General features: G+C 47.3%; 1 protein-coding gene across 1 annotated transcript; it reads right to left on the bottom strand.

Moving 5' to 3' along the window:
* Positions 1-20,380: 20,380 nt before the first annotated feature.
* Lrrc3c (leucine rich repeat containing 3C) lies at positions 20,381-21,148 on the bottom strand. Its single transcript, XM_021175422.2, has one exon. The coding sequence runs from the start codon at positions 21,146-21,148 to the stop codon at positions 20,381-20,383; it is 768 nt and encodes a 255-aa protein (XP_021031081.1).
* Between the last annotated feature and the right edge of the window lie 437 nt (positions 21,149-21,585).

Here is a 21,585-nt window from a genome sequence, read left to right on the forward strand (position 1 = left end):
CAACGCCTGAATGACTCACTATCAAAGCTTGCTGCTGACTGAGCGAGTGACTTTTGTTCTCCCTGCTGTCCTCAACCCCGCTACCTTACCACCCGAAACTAACAAAGCCCCCGTGCACAACTGCGGGGAGATATTAGCAGAAGAAACTGGAACTCGTCCGGACCTCTCTGACCAGCCGTGGCCAGGAGCAGCAACTTGGTTCACCGACGGAAGCAGCTTTGTGGTAGAAGGTAAGCAAAGGGCTGGGGCAGCGGTAGTAGATGGAAAATCTGTCGTATGGTCTAGCAGTCTATCTGAGGGAACCTGTGATGGTTTGTATATCCTTGTACCAGGGAGTGGCACCATCTGAAGGTGTGGCCTTGTTGGAATAGGTGTGATCTGGTTGGAATGGGTGTGTCACTGTGGGTGTGGGTATAAGATCCTCACCCTAGTTGCCTGGAAGTCAGTCTTCCACTAGCAACCTTTGGATGAAGACATAGAACTCTCAGGTCCTCCTGCGCCATGCCTGCCTGGATACTGCCATGCTCCCTCCTTGATGATAATGGACTGAACCTCTGAACCTGTAAGCCAGCCCCAATTAAATGTTGTTTTTTTTTTTTTTTTTTATAAGACTTGCCTTGGTCATGGTGTCTGTTCGCAGCAGTAAAACCCTAACTAAGACAGAACCTCAGCTCAAAAAGCAGAGCTCATCGCTCTAACCCAGGCTTTGAGGCTGGCAGAGGGTAAGGCTATCAATATTTACACTGACAGCTGATATGCTTTCACTATGGCTCATGTCCATGGAGCAATCTATAGGCAGCGTGGCTTATTGGCCTCCGCTGGAAAAGATGTTAAGAACAAAGAAGAGATCCTTGGTTTGTTGGAGGCTGTTCATCTGCCTCTCAAGGTAGCGATCATCCACTGCCCAGGGCATCAAAAAGGAACCGGACCAGTAGAAAAGGGAAATCAAATGGCAGACCAAGTGGCTAAAGAAGCGGCCCAGGGGCCAGTGACTCTGGTAATTAAAACTATGCCCCAACCAGCTGAAGGAGAGACAGAGAGAAAGGTTCTCACAGAAGAAGAGGGGCTAAAGTACCTAGTTGACATACACCGTCTCACTCATTTAGGATCTAAAAAGATGATAAAATTAGTCAGTAGGTCCCCCTGTCACATTCCTGGGCTACAAAAGGCGGCAGAAGACCTGGTGAGAAATTGCCGAGCCTGTGCACTCACCAATGCTGGATCCAGCAGGCTCCCTGGCAGAAGGCGCCTGCGGGGAGACAGACCTGGGACCTACTGGAAAACTGACTTTACTGAGGTAAAACCAGCCCGGTATGGAAATAAATATCTGTTAGGGATGTATCACAGGGCTCCCAATGGAGAAGCTAGAGAAAGTACCCAAGGAGCTAAAGGGATCTGCAACCCTATTGTTGGAACAACATGATGTACTAACCAGAACCCTGGAGCTCTTGTCTCTAGCTGCATATGTATCGAAAGATGGCCTAGTCGGCCATCAATGGAAAGAGAGGCCCATTGGACTTGCAAACTTTATATGCCCCAATATAGGGGAATGCCAGGGCCAAAAGAATGGGAATGGGTGGGTAGGGAAGTGGGGGGCGCTATGGGGGACTTTTGGGATAGTATTGGAAATGTAATTGAGGAAAATATGTAATAAAAATATAAAAAAAAAAAAATATCTGTTAGTCTTTATAGATACCTTCTCTGGGTGGGTTGAAGCATTTCCCACCAAGAAGGAGACAGCCACCGTGGTAGCCAAGAAGATATTTGAAGAAATTCTCCCTTGTTTTGGGGTACCCAAGGTAATTGGGTCAGACAACGGGCCTGCCTTTGTCTCTCAGGTAAGTCAGGGTTTGGCCAGACAACTGGGGACAAATTGGAAGTTACATTGTGCTTACAGACCCCAGAGTTCAAGACAGGTAGAAAGAATGAATAGAATTCTAAAAGGAACCTTGACTAAATTGACCTTAGAGACTGGCGGGAATGATTGGACAGCCCTTCTCCCTTATGCTTTATTCAGGGCCCAGAATACCCCCCGAGCCTCTGGCCTAACACCCTTTGGATTAATGTATGGGGCACCTCTGCCCATCTATGTGACAGTAGAGAGTAGAACTTGCCCGGATGTATCCTTCATCCCCTCCTCTCACCTTTTAGCCTGACTCAAGGCTCTTGAAATTGTGAGAAAGGAGGTCTGGGAACAGTTAAAAGAAACCTATGTTGCTGGTGACATACAGGTGCCGCATCAGTTTGAAGTAGGAGACGCTGTCCTGGTGAGGAGACATCGAGCGGGAAACCTTGAGCCAAGGTGGAAAGGATCCTACTCGGTGCTGCTAACGACACCCACCACCGTTAAAGTTGGAAGGAATCCCAACCTGGTTTCGCGCATCTCACCTCAAGAAGGCACCCCCTGAGGCTGACCAAAATGAGTGGATTCTGGAAAAGACTGCTAATCCTCTTAAGTTGCGCCTACGTTGTTGGCGCCATCCTGAAGAAGAGTGACAACCCACACCAGCCTATGAATCTCACTTGGCAAGTGTTATCCCAATCGGGGGAAATACTATTTACCACCTCAAAATTAGAACCTCTGGGGGCATGGTGGCCAACCCTGTATTTTTGCCTTTGCCAAATCATTTTGTGGCCAAGAGTACTCCCCCTAATGAGGTCTGAAGCTATGGGTTTTTATAGCTGCCCCAAACATATTAAGAGTTCCTGGTGTGGGGGGCCTAAGTAGTACTATTGCAGTCAATGGAGTTGTGTTACCTCTAATGATGGAGATTGGAAATGGCCGTTGAGCCCTCTGGGGATGGATTAGAGATTTCTTTTCAATATAAGGGCCCAGGCAAACATGCAGTAATGGGGCTATACAAAGATCAGGAATGCAAGTCTATAGACTTAGATCATGTGAAACTGCAGTTCACAGAAATGGGAAAAAAATTATTCCCTTGCCCAGTGGGTTGGAGGCATGACCTGGGAAATCATGTTCTACAATTATGTTAGTAGACATGGATCATTGCTCCATGTCCGTCTAAACACTGAAAGTCCTCCAGTCCTACCAGTAGGCCCTAATAAGATGCTCCCTGAGCCGAACCGACCCCTTCTCCCAAGGCTGGCCCTGATCTTACCCCCCACCCAAAAGACTTCCCCAAGAGCCCTCGATCATCACCCTCACATACCCCCCGATGGGACAGAGACTGTTTAATTTGGTCCAAGGGGCTTACTTTGCCCTCAATGAAACAGATCCCGATGCAACTACCGACTGTTGGTTATGCCTATCCTCAGGCCCTCCATACTATGAGGGAATATCTTTTGATGGAAACTTTAACAAAACCAGTAACCAAGCTTCCTGCTCATGGGGAACAGGGCAAAAATTAACCCTGGCTAAGGTGTCTGGAAGGAGCCCTGGTCTCTGTATAGGGATACCCCCTCCTACCCACCGGCACCTATGTGGCCGAACTTGTTCCGTGTCCAGGACAGATACCAATTATTACCTTGTGCCATCTCCAGTTGGCTGGTGGGCTTGTAGTACAGGACTCACCCCATGTGTATCAACTAGTGTTTTTGACCCCTCTCGTGATTTTTGTGTCATGGTTCAGTTATTGCCTCCAGTGTATTGTCATCCTGCTTCCTGCCTAGAGGATGAGTATGCACAGGGGAGATTTAAAAGAGAGCCGGTCTCCCTTACCCTAGCTATGTTAATGGGGGTAGGACTTACAGCAGGAGTAGGAACAGGGGCAGCAGTCTTAATTGAGGGAAGACAAGGAATCATCTTTAAGAGATGTTGTCGAGCCGGGCGTGGTGGCGCACGCCTTTAATCCCAGCACTTGGGAGGCAGAGGCAGGTGGATTTCTGATTTCGAGGCCAGCCTGGTCTACAGAGTGAGTTCCAGGACAGCCAGGGCTACACAGAGAAACCCTGTCTCGAAAAACCAAAAAAAAAAAAAAAGAGATGTTGTCAATGAAGACCTAAGGATGTTAGAAAAATCTATAGATGCCTTAGAAAAATCTTTAATCTCTCTGTCAGAAGTAGTTTTATAAAACAGAAGAGGTCTAGATTTACTGTTTTTAAAAGGAGCCGGGCATGGTGGCGCACGCCTTCAATCCCAGCACTTGGGAGGCAGAGGCAGGCGGATTTCTGAGTTCGAGGCCAGCCTGGTCTGTGCAGCCCTAAAAGAAGAATGCTGTTTTTATGCAAACCACACAGGAATAGTCAGAGATTCTATGCAGAAACTGAGAAAGATTGGATCAGAGAAGGCGAGATCGAGAAGCTCAACAGGGATGGCTCGAGTCTTGGTAGTCTCAGTCTCCGTGGATGACCTCTCTATTTTCTGCCCTCACTGGACCGATTCTTATTATATGCTTAGTTTTAATTTTTGGCCCCTGCATAATAAATAAGGGAATTGCTTTTATTCAGAGTAGAATAGATGCAGTTAAGCTCATGGTTTTACCACGACAGTACCAGCCTATAATTCAGATAGAAGAATGAGGAGATATGGGCTTTTGAAATTCTAAGATTAGAATTACTTAGTAGAAGAAGAGGGGAATGAAAGAAAATTAAAATTAAAATTCAAGGTCCATGACTCATGTGGCTTGCTAGTTAGGAGGGCTTTTTGGGATTAGAGCAAAGAACAAATGCTGTAAAGTCATTCCAGGAACCAACTAGCCATAAAGATAGGGAAGACATACAAGAATGTCCGGACTGGCCCGGTGCCTCCCTATCTCCCGCCCTTCTGACCTAAGTTAAATGTTAACCAGATGCTCTGCTGTTACCTTGATCTGCATGTACAGTCTGCTGATGTTTAAATGAACCAACCATGTGAAACCACACCAATTCCTCACTGCTGATGTTTAAATGAACCAATCATGTGAAACCGCGCCAATCCCTCTTGTAATACACCTTCTAATCTCTGAAGTTTCTTTCTGATATCGGGGGCCAACTGCCTTATGAAGGAAGGCCAGGCCACTAAGGCCTTCTGGGCTTCCGAGGTAAGATCAAAGGGAGTGAACCGCCTGAAGGCTTCCATAAGCCTTTCAAGGAACATTGAGGGAGGTTCGATGGGCCCCTGCATTACCTCTTACCTTAGCCAAATTAGTGGGCCTGTCTTGAGGCACCTTGGAGACCAGAGCCTGGCGATAGATTTTCAAGCTCTCCCTACCTTCAGCCATGTTGCAGTCCCAACTGGGGCGAGTCAAAGGGAATCCCATGTCGATCTCATTTTGTAGCTGTGTAGGCTGCCCGTTGGCTCCTGGGCTATTTTTCTAGCTTCTAACAGAATTCTCTCTTGCTCTTAGGTTGTGAAGAGCATCTGCAACAGCTGTCGACAATCATCCCAAGTAGGCTGATGAGAGAACATAAGGAACTCTACCAACCCTGTGAGGCCTTGGGGATCCTGAGAAAGGGGGTGGTTAGTTTTCTAGTTATAAAGATCAGCAGAGGAAAATGACCAGTACTGAAGGGTTTGAAGTTTGGGCGGGTCCAGAGTCTGCCTGGACTCTGTGCTCTGCAGCTCCATGTACCCACAGCGGTCTTCCTCTCGACGCCCAGAGGGGTTTGGGGTTTCCTCGGCGGCTGGGGTTGAGGCTGTGGATAAGGGGGAGGTAGTGGACTAGGCCACTCAGGAGGCTTTATAGATTTTGGAGGAGCTGATTTAGCTGGTGGCTGCGATTTGTGAGAAGCCTTCAATTTCTCTTGTAACATGAGAGTACAACCACAATTTTGAGAAGCAAAACCCAATTTTAACAGGGTAAACAATCTATTTTCTTTAAAAATGAACTCCAAAAACATTACTTGCTACAAAGTTTGGCTGCCTGTTCCTGCACACAAACACAAGAAGGTGTAGCTGCCAATATCTCAAAAAGACACTACCCTAAATCTTTTATAAATCAGGTTTCTAGGATAAGAATTACATAGAAAATTACCCAATTTAGGCGTATCTTTAGAGACCTGTTTCCATGGGTTGTCTCATGCTGTATGTTGTAGTTCTAAATTACTCTAACCCAGAGTTACCAGTTTTAAGTCAACTTTTTGTTACCAATGGTACAAATTTCTAATCATAATCTATAACCAAGACATCTAAAACATATTTATACTTTTGAAACTTTTTAGAAACAAAAAAATGAAATGGCCGTATACATTTGCCCATTTAAACCAAACAAAATTCTTAATTTTTCTAGCTGTAATTTCAAGAGAGGAGCACCTTGTCACCTGATGATGAATCTAATAATCACAAGCACAGAGATTTTTGTAGGAAAAACAGCCATCTGTTCCCTTACCATAGAACTTGAGAAGCTGCTGGTCCCTATAAGAGCAGCGTTTATAATTAGCTCCTAGCAGGGCTTCTCCAGCCACACTAGATTCCTAACTACAGGTGCAGGGCTCCAAAGACCAATTGATACTGTTTATTTTATTTTATTTTATTTTATTTTATTTTATTTTATTTTATTTTATTTTTTACCAGAGCCTGGCATATCCCCAGATAGTCGGAGAGTACTGCTTTTCTCAAAACCCATTCTCTCACGTCTCAGGTATAAACTATCTCTAGTCAGGGTATAAAGCACCTATGAGAATTACCTTTGCTTCTCTAGATTTTCACATAGCTCTAAACACATACACAAAAACACACAAAACAGAAACCAACAGATCCAGACACACTCCACCCTTTCTTGTCCTCCACAAGCAGGCAAAAGAATTAGACGATTTTGGAGGGGGAAGCTTCCGCTTCAACAGAACTCCGTCCCTCCGACCAATCTCCGGAGACGTCCAGGCGTCCCTGGCTCTCCTTACTTCCCAGGGCGTCCCCCAGGGTGGCAGCCTGTGGTCCTCCTAGCATGTCTGCTGACCACAGTCCTCCGGTCCTTACGGCCCAAAAGGACAGCTGCAAATACAGACCGCGCACACTTCAGAAAACCCCATCACCCCATCTTCTACCAACAACATCGTCCACTTCTACCTAGACGACCAAAACCAGAGAAACCAAACTCAGGCGGATCCAAAACTCAGACGGATCCAAACTCAGACTGCGCCTTGCTTCAGAAACATAGGACAAGACACAAACAACCCAACACAACAAGCACATGTTCATTTCAGAAAACAGACACTCAAAACAGAGACACCTGCCAGCACACACACAAGAGGGGATCCCCATACCTCCAAGTCGGTTCTCAGGTGTGAGGGGTGGTCGCGTTTCCCGGCCAATGCACCAAATGAAAGACCCACAACGTGAGGACTCTCCCACATTCTGACTCAGGAGAGGCGACACCCCAAATCACCCACAAGAAACAGTCTTGCTGCAAACTGCAAGAGGATTTTTATTTAAGAGCGCTCTCGGGCCCACGGTCATACACCACGCAGGGGTAGAGGACCGTGGCACCTCGAGTAGCTGGATAAGGGGGTATTTAAAGGAAGAAACCATAACTCAAGGAAGTGGGGAGGGCATTGTTGGAAAATACCAAAGATACCAGTTAAGAGTCACAAGGAAGTGCAAAGTCACAAATGTCACAAGGAATACCTGGTAATTGTTCAGGTTATCTCTTAAGACAGTTTCTAAGAGCCCCTAACAATAGCACATTCTTTGAATTAACACTCTTTGAACCCAGGAAGTGGGTGGGTGGAGGAATGTCGCTATCTGTTTTATGATTAGCATACCTTGGAGCATTGAGTCACAAAGGCCACATTCCCAAGCCTGGGCCTAAAGGCCTAGAATTTTGTTTTTACGTTATAATTTTTCATTACGAAGTTTGGCTGCCAATTTATACATATGAATGCATGACAGTACAAATATTAATACTTCATTAAAGAGACATTATTTTAAATCTTATCTCTACATGTCTACTTTCTAGGATAATTACATAAAATATTATCCCAATTTAGAAGTATCCTTAGAGTCGGGAGTGGTGGCACACGCCTTTAATCCCAGCACTCGGGAGGCAGAGGCAGGTGGATTTCTGAGTTCGAGGCCAGCCTGGTCTACAAAGTGAGTTCCAGGACAACCAGAGCTGTACAGAGAAACCCTGTCTCAAAAACAAAACAAAACAAAACAAAAAGCAAACAAACAAACAAAACCAAAAAAAAAAAAAAAAGAACAAGAAGTATCCTTAGAGGCTTAGTTTCCTGGGCTGGTTTATGCCATGTGTTGTTGTTTAAAATGACTCCAACCCTGAGTTACCAATTTAAAGCTAACTTTCTTGTTATCAATGTTATGCCTTTTAATCATACCCAGTAACTTATTAGCCAATACTCCATGACCAAGACAAGCAGAGCATATTTATACTTTTAAGACCAGTCAGAACCCAAACGAAGCAGCTACGGGAATCTTATAAATTTAGACCAAAGAATTTTTACTTTTTCTAGCTATAATTTCAAGATAAAAAGCACTTTGTCATTTGCTGGACCCAATAATTGTAGGAAAAAACAACTATCAGCTTTTTTTTTGTCTTAGAACTAAGAAGCTGCAGACTCCTTTTTTTTTTTTTTTTTAAGACAGTTTTCAGCAGGGCCTCTCCTGCTGTGCTTGACTCCTGGCGAAGGTGCAGGGCAACTTTAACCAGCCTCCGCTGTGTAAACTGAGACTGAATGAAGAGATGGATAGCCAGCAGATAAAGTTTTAACCATTTTTTTTTCTTTTCAACATGAAACATAGAACAACAGTTATTCAGACAATGAAACAAAAACAGACATGAATTGACACGTGGACATATTGGTGCACCAAACACAGACAATACAGAGAGGGTAGAGAACTTGATGTAACCAGAGCTAAGACTGTCTCTAGTAGGGGCCAGAGAGAAAAGGAGACGTCTCCTGATTTCCCTCTGTCCCTGGGGACAAAATCCATTTTCCTTCTGCCTTGATCTCTCTCTCTCTCTCATGTCATTTGTATATCTCCCATTATTTATTTATTTATTTTTATTTTACGCTTTTTATTTTATTTTATTATTTTAAGCCCTACTCCTCTCACCTGATGCAGTTCTTGACTGTAGACAAATGCCCATTTAGAATTTTTTTCACTCCCATTTCCCACTGTCAACCCCTAGCTGATATCAGCGCTTGGCCAATGCTGACTCAGTCTAGCAACAATTTTGAAAAGATTAAGTTTAACGCCAGCGCTATCATGAATACAAAAGGATGCTTCCTGTGCTGGATATGTCTTCTTAATCTTCTCGTAGAGCTCTACCTAGACAGTGCTCTCTCAGTCGGTCCTTCCGTTTTCAGGTGCCACCTGTAGCAGCCCACGGCCACATGAACCAGGTTCCTGAAAGGAGGCTGGAGCTACATAGGAGGAAACGGCGGGAGAAATAATGAGACCAAGATAGATTCTGATCAAGCCCCAATGTTTACTCAAGGGTCTGAGTTTATAAAGGGGAAGGCCCATCCCTCGCCATGCCAGGCTTCTTCGTGCTTTGTCGGAAGCTGTTAGCACTTGTTCTGCCATACTTGTTAGCACTTGGTCGCCAGTAGCCAGGTTGTCATCTATCTCAGGAATATCTCGGGAAGACAGGTTCAGGCTCTCAGCGGGTAGGGTAGTGGTGTCTTGGAGAAGAGCACAGAGGTGGCAGAACAATAGACCTATAAAGGTCGGAAGACTCCACCCTAGGTGGTCTCATTCACAGTGGAAGGTCTGAGCCAGCCTGCTCAAGGCTGGGGGAGGTTACACCTTGTGATCAACAGCCTTCAAAAAAAATGCAATTTGTAGCGCTAACATTAATGCTGTATGATGCCTACCGGGCAAGATATATCTTCTTCTGTTTTCTGCGGAGCCCCACCAAGACAGTATACCCCCCAGTCGTTCTTTCTACTTTCAAGCCACTTGTCAGGTGCCACCTGTAGCCACCAGCAGTCATGGGTTACTAGGTTCGTGAAAGGAAAAAATGGGGTTTGAATGGGAAAGGTGGCAAGAGAAATAACAAGACCAGGACAAGTTTCTGATCAAGGCCCAATGTTTACTTAAGAGTCTGAGGTTATAAAGGAGGAGGGGGAAGCATCCCCACCCACCCCCCATGTCAGGATCCCCTTGCTTTGTCAGGATCACATCAGGAAAATAAGTTCAGCCTCTCAGCAGGTAGTGTTGTCTTGGGGGAAACTGCAGGTGTGGCAGGACAATAGCGTTTACCTAGGTTGGAAGACTCCATTCTTTGTGGGCTAGCAACTGTGGCAAACCAGGTCTGAGCCAGCCTGCTCAAGGCTGGGGGGAGGGCACAGCCTTCTATAACTTGGAAGCATCTCTGCTTCTCTAAGGATATGAAATATATGTGCACACACACTCAGAGGTGGATCCCAGCGGTGGGATGACAGACAGCCCAGGATGCTCTGGACATTCAGCTGTCTCCCCGTAGATCATTCAGGAACTTCCCCCCTCTCCCTCTCCCTCTCTGATGTATGTGAGTAAACTTCCACTCTCTTCAGAGACACCAGAATAGGGCGTCAGATCCCATTACCCATGGTTGTAAGTCATGTGGTGGTTGGGAATTGAATTCAGGACCCCTGGAAGAGCAGTCAGTGCTCTTAACCACTGAGCCATCTCTCCAGCCCCCCTCATCTTTCTTCCGTTGCTGTTTAGAAATAACTTGAAAGAGGATTCTACACACACTCTAGAATACAACTAATGTGATTTACTGCAAGGCCATATGAAGAATCAGTTTGCTGGAGATTTTCTTAGGGGCTGGTAGGAATGAGGAAAGAGTATCACACTCGGTAAAAACACCTTTAAAACATTACTCTACTTTCTCAGAATCCTTCCACACATTGTCCCACTTCTCTGGTCCCTATTTCTCATCCCCTTTCTTTCCTTCATTCCCATTAACTTCACACCTGGCACAGCTATCAGCCTCTTAGACAGACAGCTCTAGAACCTGCTTGCTTTCAGGTGTCCACCCCCCTTTTGGAAAGGCGGAATTGGGGGCTTGGGTGTGTGGGATGGTTTTCTCATATGACCTTACATGTGCAGAAGTGTGATATATGAGTTATACAATTCTGTTTTCTGATTCCCTCTAGATTTCTGCCTCTGTCTCTGTTTCTTAAAACCACTACACTGTAGGGCATTTAAAATCTTGTATAGAGTCTGGGGACTATATACAAACACCTATCTCTTAATTAGCTCTGGGAAGGTGGCCCAACCAACTATTCCCTTGGTCAGACATTTGGGAGTCTCTTCCTAGAGTGTACCTTCCTCTGGTGTCTGATGACCAAGGTTTCTTGTCTCATTCATCTTTGAAAGATCTATGGAGCAGCTGAGCACAGTCACATTGGTGTCTGTTTTTTCCTGAAAAGCCTCCTTATCGGTTCTTTCCTCTGACCTGGCAGATCTCTCTCCAGCCTGATGTCATTCTGCTTGTCCTGCCTCCACCTCATATCTGTCTTATTGCACCATTTCCCCAACCTAACTAATGGGATTCCAAGCACCGGGCTTAGAGGGCTCAAAGAAGGAAGGAGGAGGAAATGAGACTATGTTTAGGCATGTCCCTGGGCTGTTGGCCTTCACATGCAGATGCCCTGGCCTTAATACATCCCAGAACTCCTCGGCAGAGTTTATTTATTGTCAGAACTGGTGTGAATGTGTGTGTGTTTGTGTGTGTGTGTGTAAGAGAGAGAGACAGACAGACAGATAGAGAGAGAGTAGGCAAGTGTGAGTGTGTGGGAGTAAGAGAAAGAGTATGTGTGTGCAAGTGCACAAGTGTGAGTTTATGTGTCAGTGTGTTTATGAGAATGTGAGTGTGTGTGTTGTAGATAGTTACAGGAGTCATGATGCACTTGTGAAAGTCAGAGGACAACTTTGGAGTCAAGAATCTTTTTCCACCTTTATGTAGGATCCAGAAAGTGAACTCAGCTCATCTGAGTCACTCTTATGTTCAGGGGGATACAGGTAAGAATTTAAATTGTAAGAAAAATATTTATATGAATTTGACTAATCTGTGAAAATTCTTTGTGTGTGTTTTGAATCTGTCTGTGTAGCCAAGGGTGCCCTTGAACATACAATTCCTTTGCCTTAGCCTCTAGAGTTTTGGGGTTGCATTTGAGTTGGCTAGACTTGCCTCTGTAAGAACTTTTAAATTCTATTTTCAGCCGGGCGTGGTGGCGCACGCCTTTAATCCCAGCACTCAGGAGGCAGAGGCAGGCGGATTTCTGAGTTCCAGGCCAGCCTGGTCTACAAAGTGAGTGCCAGGACAGCCAGGGCTACACAGAGAAACCCTGTCTCGAAAAACCAAAAAAAAAAAAATTAAAAAAAAAAAATAAATAAATAAAAAAAAATAAATTCTATTTTCATTTATTTTCATTTTACCTGTTTGAGTGTTCACTTGCATGTATGTAAGTGTGACAAGAAGACAGTATGAGAGCCCCTGGATCAGTAGCTATAGGTAACTAGGAGCCACCATGTGGATGCTGGGAACTAAACCCAGGTCTTCTGCAGATTTCTTTCTTTCTCTCTTTCTCTCTCTTTCTTTCTTCCTTTCTTTATTCCTTCCTTTCTTTCTTTCTTCCTTTCTTTCTTTCTTTCTTTCTTTCTTTCTTTCTTTCTTTCTTTCTTTCTTTCTTTCTTTCTATTTTATGTATATAAGTATACTGCCCCTGTCTTCAGACACACCAGAGGAGGGCGTGAGATCCCATTACGGATGATTTCGAGCCGCCATGTGGTTTCTGGGACTTGAACTCGGGACCTCTGGAAGAGCAGCAGTCAGTGCTCTTAACCGCTGAGCCATCTCGCTAGCCGTTATTTATTTTGTTTGTTAGCTTTCCAAGGCAGGGTTTCTCTGTGTAGCCCTGGCTGTCATGAAACCCGATTTGTAGAGAAGGCTGGCCTTGGCTTTAACTATATATATGTCTGCAGGTGTGTGTAGGTGCCCATGGAGGACAGGAGTATGGAGTCCCCTGGAGCTGGAGTTACCATAGGTAGTAAACTGCCTAACATGAACTAAGCCATCATCCTACTCCTATAAGAATTCCTGATGTCAGGCTAGAGACCTGAGGGAGGGAGAGGAAGATAAAATCAAAAAGAAACAACTCAGAGAACGTTTGAAGCCAATTTGAGTGACTTATCTCCAAACTGAAAACCATTGTGGGCATGGTGCTGCAGCTGGTTGTAGGTATTAATCTTTATCTCCCCCTGGTGGTCGGTCTATGTAAGTGCTAGATGCTCATTCCTGATTCTCTGACTGTATGCAAAAAGTGTGTGTGTGTGTGTGTGTGTGTGTGTATTTATATATGCATGTGTGAACTCTCTGAGGACTGACACAGGCTCCAGGACAAAGCTTTCTTTCCTTAACTTGATTTTCCTTTTATTGCTGGTGACTTTTCCCTTTGGAAGGGGTCAGGACAAGGAAAGGAAAGCAGAGAGAGAGAGTCTGGATGGGAGTCGCTGATCCTGGAAAGAATGGAGAACTCTAAATGTCTCGAAGTCAGGGGTCCAAGGAGGTTCTGAAATGCAGGAGACAGGGCAGAGTGTGCTGTGGGGTTGCTGGGCAGCTGAGGGCAGCTGAGGGCAGCGACTCCTCACACAGACACATTCCCAGACTCTCTTGAGCAAGAAAAGAAAAAGAGGTTGGAGGGAGAGGCTAAGGCAAGAGGAAGCTGCTTTGTAGCTCTCACACTGGAGCCTCAGGTTCCCAGATTGCTTCTGCACCTCTCCTCTCCTCTTCCTTTTTTCTCCCCACCCCGTGTCTCTCCCCTCCTCTCCTCACCTCCCCTCTCCCCTCCTCTCCTCACCTCCCCTCTCCCCTCCTCTCCTCACCTCCCCTCTCCCCTAATATATAGTGTTGGCTGACCTTAAACTCCTGACTCCCCTGTCTCAGCCACTTGGGTGCTGGAATTATAGTACCCCACCATACCTGTTTGCTGTTTTCCCTCTATTCTTTCCTCTCCCTTAGCCTCTCCCCTTTTCCACCCTTCCCCATCTGACATGCGGATAGAAACACAGAGACTACTGTTAGCATCAGTACCAACTCCTAGAAGCCTCTTCTCTCAGCTGGCCCCAGGACCTTCTTGAGTACCTGAGCATGGAGGTGACAGGTGTCAGAGCTCCTTGTCCACCATGTGGCTGGTGTTAGAGGCACAACCTCCTCAGCTGGAAAGTCTAGACCTGCCTGTTAGGACATAGCTTCCAGATCCTTGCTGAAGAGACTGGGTCCCAGGTAAGGAAAGCTTGGAACCCAAACTCCCCCAGGCCTAGCATCAGGCTGCACTTTCCCTAACCACAGTTGTATCAAGATAAAACCTCTGAAGAGTGGCTATGGTTGGCCAGTGCACAGAACATGGGGAAATTCTATGGACCACAGAGCTATGACAAGGCTCTTGGCTTTGGGTATAGAGAAGCTTGTCTGGTGTGTGAGTGTGCGTGTGTGTGTGCGTGTGTGTGTTGTTTGGGTTTGTTTGTTTGCTTTTTAAACTGTTTTTACACAGGGTCTCATGTAGCTTAGTCTGGCCTCTAACTGTCCATGTAGCTGAGGCTAGCCTTGAACTACTAATCCTCCTTCCCCAGCCTCGTGAGTTCTGGGATCACAGTCATTTGCCTTCACAACTAGCCGTTTGCATACATGTAAAGGCCAGGAAAAAATCCCCTCAGGGCTTAGTTACCAACTCCTCATCCAGAGATCCTTGACTATGCAGAATGAAGATGGAAGGACCTTGCTACTACTTGGAAGAAATTTTGGCCTAGCATGGCCTCCATCTGCACAGGAGAGAAAGCAAAACAAAATAAAGATAACATCTCTTTGCACTAACGCTTTGCACTTAGAGAGTCATCGATTTCAGAGGTGACCAGCAGCAAAAATCTTAAAGTTCAGCTCCACCCTCATCCTTGATGCCCCTCTCCTGGCTGTGAGCATTGGGAGTGAGCAGAACTGGGCAAGGATTAGATCCCAAAGCTCTATGTTCAGTACGGAAGCCTGTTAGGAGCCTGCGGGGTGGCCCTGAAGTCCCCATGCTTTGTGAGTACTGGAGGACTCATCTGAGACAGCTAGATTTTGTCCTCTTGTAATCTCAGGTTTACTCTGCAACACCAGGGGCCACACTGGTCTGTCAGGGCTCTCACTGCAGGGGTGTGGCCAACAGCTGCTCCCTGTCTCAGTCCTACAGAGGTGAGAGGAGAGGAGGGTGTGCTCTTCCTTCAGGAAGTGGGGCTCCTTAGATAGAGTTGGAGCTGCTAAAGAGCTATGTGTGAGTGTGTGTGTGTGTGTGTGTGTGTGTGTGTGTGTGTGGTATATACATGTGTATGGATGTTCATGTGTGTGTGTGTGTGTGTTGTGTAACCATGTGCATGGATGTTCATGTGTGTCTGTTTGCATGCACTTGTGGAGACTTGAGGTTAATTTTGACAGTCTTTGTTGACTTGTCTCTGTCTTATTCATCAAGGCAAGGTCTCTCAGTTGAACTCAGAGCTCTTCTTCTTCTTCTTTTTTTTTTTTAATAGTTATTTATTATATGTAAGTGTACTGTACCTGTCTTCAGACACTCCAGAAGAGGGCATCGGATCTCATTACAGATGTTTGTGAGCCACTGTGTGGTTGCTGGGATTTTAACTCAGGACCTCTGGAAGAGCAGTCAGTGCTCTTAACTGCTGAGCCATCTCTCCAGCCCCCAAACTCAGAGCTCTTCAATACCAGTCTAGCTAGTCAGCTTGCTCCATGGAGACCCTTCTAATGCTGTGTGGTTACAGGTAAATCACTATGCCACCCAACATTTACAGAGATTCAAGGGACCCAGGCTTTAGGGCCAGTGCCTTCTGCTTGAAGAATAAAAAAAAAAATGCTTTAACTCCAGAGCCATCTTCCTAACCTCTGCCTTTAACAGTTGTTTTGATTTTATGTGTATGGATGTTTTGCCTTACTGTATGCATAGCACCATGTAGGTGTCTGGTACCCTCAGAGACCAGAAGGGGGCATCTAATCTCCTGAAACTGGAATTACATACAGTTGTAAGCTGTCATGTGGGTATTGGGAATCAAACACACATCCTCTGCAAGAGCGGAAAGTGCTTTTTAACCCCTGAGCCATCTCTCCAGCCCCTTACCATGAGATTTTATTTGTTGTGCTTTTGGTAATAGAATATCTTTCCTTTATTGTATGACAACTTATCACTTGTTAACAATGTATTTTGGTCATACACACCTTCAACTCTCCCCCATGCATCCCCAAACATGTTCCCTTCCACACTTCATGTCCTCTGTCTCTGTCTGTCTCTGTCTCTCTTTCTCTTCCTCCCTCCTTCCCTCCCCCCTCCCTTCCTGACACTCCCTGACTGTACTTAGTGCTGGCTGCTGGGATGCTGTCTGATCCTGTTGCTGTAAGGTTGTGTAGGTCCTGTCTAGGTGCAACGGCAGTGTCCTGTCCAGAAGACATTCCATAGGACTCTTCCACATCCTTTGGCTCTTCCATTCTTTCTGCTTCTTCCATGATGTTCCTTGGATCCTTGGGTGTCGGGGGGTGATATCCCATTTAGGGCTGAGCACTTAAGAGTCCCAATCTTAGCATGTTTACCAACTATGTGCCTCTGCATTGAATTTCTTTGGTCTTCCTGCTTTGGTTTCCCAAGTTCTAGAATTGCAGGTTCACCGACAAGACCAGTTTAACTCTTTTAAAAATGTTTGTTTGTTTTGTGTGACAGAGTATTGTTATATAACCTATACTGGCTTCAAATTCTTGGCAGTTTTCACTTTAGATTTCCCCAAGTACTAGGATTATAGGTGTACGCCACCATACCCAGGTTTTGTCGTTTTACTTATTTTGGTCTTTCAAGGCAGGGTTTCTCTGTAGCCTTGGCTGTCCTGGAACTCACTCAGTAGATCAGATTGGCCTCAAACTCAGAGACTCATCTGACTAAAGTCGTGCACCGCTGCCGCCACCACCACCTGGCCATTTTGATTTTATTTCATTTATTTTTATTTTGTGTATGAACGTGCACCACATGCATGCAGTGCTCATGGAGGCCAGAAGAAGGCATGGGATCTCCTGGGACTGGAGTTACAGACAGTTGTGAGGCACTACAAGGGTTCTGGGAATTAAAGCCTGGGTCCTTGGCTGAGCCATCTCTCTAGCCTAATTATTTTTATTTTTGAACCAAATTATACCGTAGTTTCTGTTTGGTGCTACTGTGCCTATCCTGGCCGGCCCAATATATAGAGAATTGCCTTGACCCCCTCCATCCCCCATTCCTGTCTCTGACCATGCAGAGCCTAGCAGTTGGAGGATGTTCCTAGACAGCTTGTAGTAGAGTTTGCTAGAAGTCTCCAGCAGCTGTTTAAGGACTGTCTCCAAGCCTCCCTTCCAAGACCAGCTGGCTCTTTAAAATCCCGGGTTATCCCTAGGCAGATTATATATATAAATATATATATATCCTCAGGATATATATATATCCTCAGGAAGCTTCCTGAGGGAGGCGAGTGAGCATTCCTTTGTGCACGCAAGCGCCAGTCTCTCCTTGAGGTTAAAGATAATCTCCTAGTTAAGGCCTCATTTTAAGACCTTCTCCCTCTCCAGTAGCCCATAATCCAGTCCTCGGATGACCAGCCCCGCCCCCAGTCCTTTTAAGTCCCTTTCTTTGCTTCTCCGCAGCCCTGGAGTCAATGTCCATCCAGCTCCGCCTCGAGATAGCGTCACCACAAAGGTGGTGGTCCCCAAAGCTGCTTCGCCTCGGTTCTGGGCTGCTATCAAGCTGGCTTCAGGACCACTTCCCACACTCCTTCTGTACCACCCCGGGCCACACCTCATCTCTCGACCCCGCCCCTCCAGTTCAACACCCGTCCCTCCTAAGTCCCTCCCCCTACTAACTTCTCCGCCCCGTACAGCTCAAGCCCCGCCCACTCACTGCCTGCTGCCTCTTTCCTGCAGCCCCTCGCTGGGGCCTGATTAGAACTTTTTTTTTTCCTGTTGCAAGAAGTCGGCCAGCGGGATCAAGCTCTTCAGCATCACCGCTCATCCTCCACCTTAACTTCTAGCTACCGAAACCCCATTTGTTCAGGCCCAGATTAAGCTCTGGGTGCCTGACTGGCTTCTATAGGACTTCATCTTTAGGGTCATCTCCTAAGGCACAGAAGCCTGGAGCTTTCTGGGGCTTGTTGTCTTGCTTCCTTCCTCAGACACCCCTGATCAGGGAACCACAGGCAGGACAGAATCTGGGGTGGAGTGTCCCCATTGCTTTGCCCCTTCTTCCAGAAGGTTGTCCAGCATCTCCACACCTTTGGCCACTACATACTTCATACTTCGACTGTTCTGGCTTGCTTTTTTTTTTTTTTTTGCTTCCTGTGATTGGTAGGGGTGAAGCCTGGGGCCTCTTTTCCTCTTAGCTGCAACCCTGGCCCGAGCCTCCTCTGTCCCACTAGAGCAGGAGACTTGTTCTTCTCACTTCCTGTGGCTCTCGCTTCAGGCCTCAGCTTCAGCATTCTGGGCTTGCTCTCTCTCTCTCTCTCTCTCTCTCCCAACCCCCTCTTGTAGATAAGGAGGCTTTGGATAACCATTTCCAGTGTGGAGAACGGCTTAGCTTGATCAGGCTCAGAACTCCCCTGAGTTTCTTACTTTGGTCTGAGTTTCCCAGGGCTCTCTGAGGAGTCCGCAGAGCGAAGAAGCTGATGGTGGAAGGCTTCTTGTCCCTTTCCCCTCCTTCCCACTGACAGCCAGCTCCAGGAAGTTACCCGCCAGGTATCTGGAACCTTGCCTGAGAGTGAAGCTGGATAGCTGAACTCTGGAACGTCCAGGCAGAGGTGGTTAGTTTTGACATACCGTGTGCCCCTTGGAAAAGCTTACCTTTCTCTTCTCTGCCAGGCCATAAGTGTGCAACACCAGCGAGGCCCGTTAGCATCTTAGAACCCACTCCATCCTCCCTGAATCCGGGCAGGGCTGAAGACAGCAGACGCCAGGCCACCTTCTTTCTAGCCTTCCTCACACTTTTGATTCCATTCGCATTCTGTCATAGACTCTGTCTCCTACTGCTGGACTCTAATGTCAGGGACCAATGCAGGAAGAGAGATGGGAGGGCAGGGCTCCACATTCTTCCTGCTCCTCACTGCCCACCACATATGCTCAGTAAAACAAACAAAGAGAAACAGACCACGCAAGCTCACAAAAGGGTTTTTTTACTGAGTTGTTCAATGATGCTCTGGGGTCTCTGCTCAGCCCCCGAGTTGTCACCCATCCTCAGTTCAGTCTCTAAACGGGGCCATCTTTCCTCCAAGGGACGCTGTCAGTGTATGAAGGAGAGGGCAGAATGACAGGGAAATTTGGGGAAAGGAAGTAGGGGACCTTGATGGAGGTCCTTGATAGGTGACCCAGGGAGATGAGCTTGGGAACAAGAGAAACATGAGAAGCGAGGTGGAAGCAAGGTAGAGGGAGCAGAGGAAGAGCCCAGAGGCCCTTCTCAATATGGCTGCAGCCTTGCTTTCTATTCTCTCCTCATATTTGCTTCCACCATCCCTTGACTTTCTCCACACCCTCCCTCCCTCCCACTCACAAGGCTGGTCCCTCGGCAGCCACCTATGTGGTGCACATCTTCTCATCTCATAGCATCCTTTCTTTTGTACACTCTGCCTCTTCTTCCCAAAGCCCTCATGGGGGGGGCATTCTCTCTCTCTCCCTCTCTCTCGTGTGTGTTATGTGTGTTCATTTGGCTGCAGCGGAAGGCTAGAGGGTGATGTCATTGAATCCCCCTATCAGTTGTTCTCCCTGTTATTTCGGGCAGCATCCAGTGACCCACCGAACCTGGAGCTCATTGATTTGGTCAGTCTGGCTGGCTGGTGAGCTCCAGGATCCGTTTGCCTCTCTCCCAACCCTCAACACTGGGATTCCAGACACCCACCCTATGCCCAGACTTTAAGTGTGCACTAGAAATCTGAGCTCAGGTCTTCATGCCTGTAGGACAGGCACTTTACTGTGAACCATCCTCCTTACCCCCCTCAAAGCCATCGATCCTTTGGTCATTACCCACATCTGTATGGTGTGGCTTCTGTGGTCCTCTGTAGCCAGGCACAGCCTCCTATAGCTTCTCCCTCTGAGCTGCTGCACACCCAGATGGCTGTTCGTTCTGCCACCCTTACCTCCATCCCACGGATTCAGGAACTCTGGATTTTTTTGAGTCTAGAATAATCCCAAGAAATCCAGGCCCCCAAATCCAGGCACCAAAGTGTTCCAGAGAACAACCAAGAGAGTAAGAGAATGAGAGAGAGAGAGAGAGAGAGAGAGAGAGAGAGAGAGAGAGAGAGAGAGAGCTGCTTCTTCATAACTGTACTTTTGATACTGTTATGAATCGTAAGTCTCCGATAGGCAGGAGATCTGATATGTGACCCCTGTGAAAGGGCCATTCCACCACCCCCCCACACCTCATCCCCGGCTTGAGAACAGCTGGGATAGAGGGCAGATGGGGCAGAGGAGGTGGTAGAGCAGTAGATGAAAGGCTGGGGCATAGGGCCAAGAGCTCAGAGCACTGTGCTGAGTGTAGAGGAGTCCTCTGAGCGCACAGGCTGCGCAGGAGGAGTCCGCTTGACCGGGCGCCGCGTCTCATCTCGGTTCTGCCACACATAGCGGGTCAGATAAGCCACTACCAGTGTCAGCCAGCCCCCCATGGTGACTAACAGGGCCACATCCGTGCTCCTTCGGGTCCCACCTCGTCCTGTCCCACACAGCTCTTCCTCCCTGGTGAGCAGAAGGAACTCGTGTCCCACGAGATCTGGTCGGGCTTCTGGACCACACACAATGCCTGTCCCGGAGCCTGGAGCTAACCTGACGTGCCTGAGCACTTCCTGTAGGGCACAGTCGCAGCGCCATGGGTTGGCAGACAGGTTCACTTGGATCTGCAGCCCCACGAAGGCTGCCACAGGCACAGATGCTAGCTGGTTGGCAGAGAGGTCGAGGTGGCGCAGAGTGCCCTCCAGGCCCTGGAAAGCAGCCCCTGAGAGATGAACAAGAGCATTATGAGACAGGTCTAGTTCTTCCAGGGCAGGCAGGTGCTGGAAGGCACCAGCTGGCACTGATGCCAACTGGTTGGCGTCCAGGTAAAGCTTTCGGGTGTCGTTGGGGATACCGTTGGGCACGGCACTCAGACCAGCCCGGCTGCAGCGGAATGTCTGTTCCCCGGCTTCTTCTGCTATGTAGCAGCCCTGCGGCAGTGCCAGGGGGCGGGGCACAGAGCCCCCGGTGCCTATCACCAGCAGGAGGGGCAGGAGGCGAGGAGCTAGTAGGGGCATGGTCACAGATAAACATAATCCTGGAGTGGAGGAGAAGCTGGGGAATAGACGAACCTACGACAGAAGAGCAAAGTTAGAATTCTACGTCCCACTGAAACTCGCTCCTGCTAGAGTCCCTCAGTGGACCCTCTCTGGACCCAAGCCTGTCCTTTCAGGGCTCTCTTAGCCCAAGGTCCGTTGGTCTGTCCGACCGTCCCTCTGTCTGTCTGTCTCTGTCTCTGTCTCTGTCTCTGTCTGTCTCTCTCTCTTCAACAGGACCCCGGAGGAAGGAATCCCTTAGACTTGGAACTTTGAGGTTCTATTGATTCTAGATTAATCTGTGAGGTCCTTCTGTCCCTTTGCCCGGCTGAAATGGGCCCAAGGGGCCTGTCCAAGCTATTTCTTCTGCTTGTATCTTCATTTCCCTCGTTGAAATAAACATTTTTGTCCTCTAAGTA

The sequence above is a fragment of the Mus caroli genome, unplaced genomic scaffold, assembly GCF_978045245.1.
Source record: "Mus caroli unplaced genomic scaffold, Mus_caroli_1 scaffold_13, whole genome shotgun sequence".
In the NCBI taxonomy this organism is placed as follows: Eukaryota; Metazoa; Chordata; class Mammalia; order Rodentia; family Muridae; genus Mus; species Mus caroli.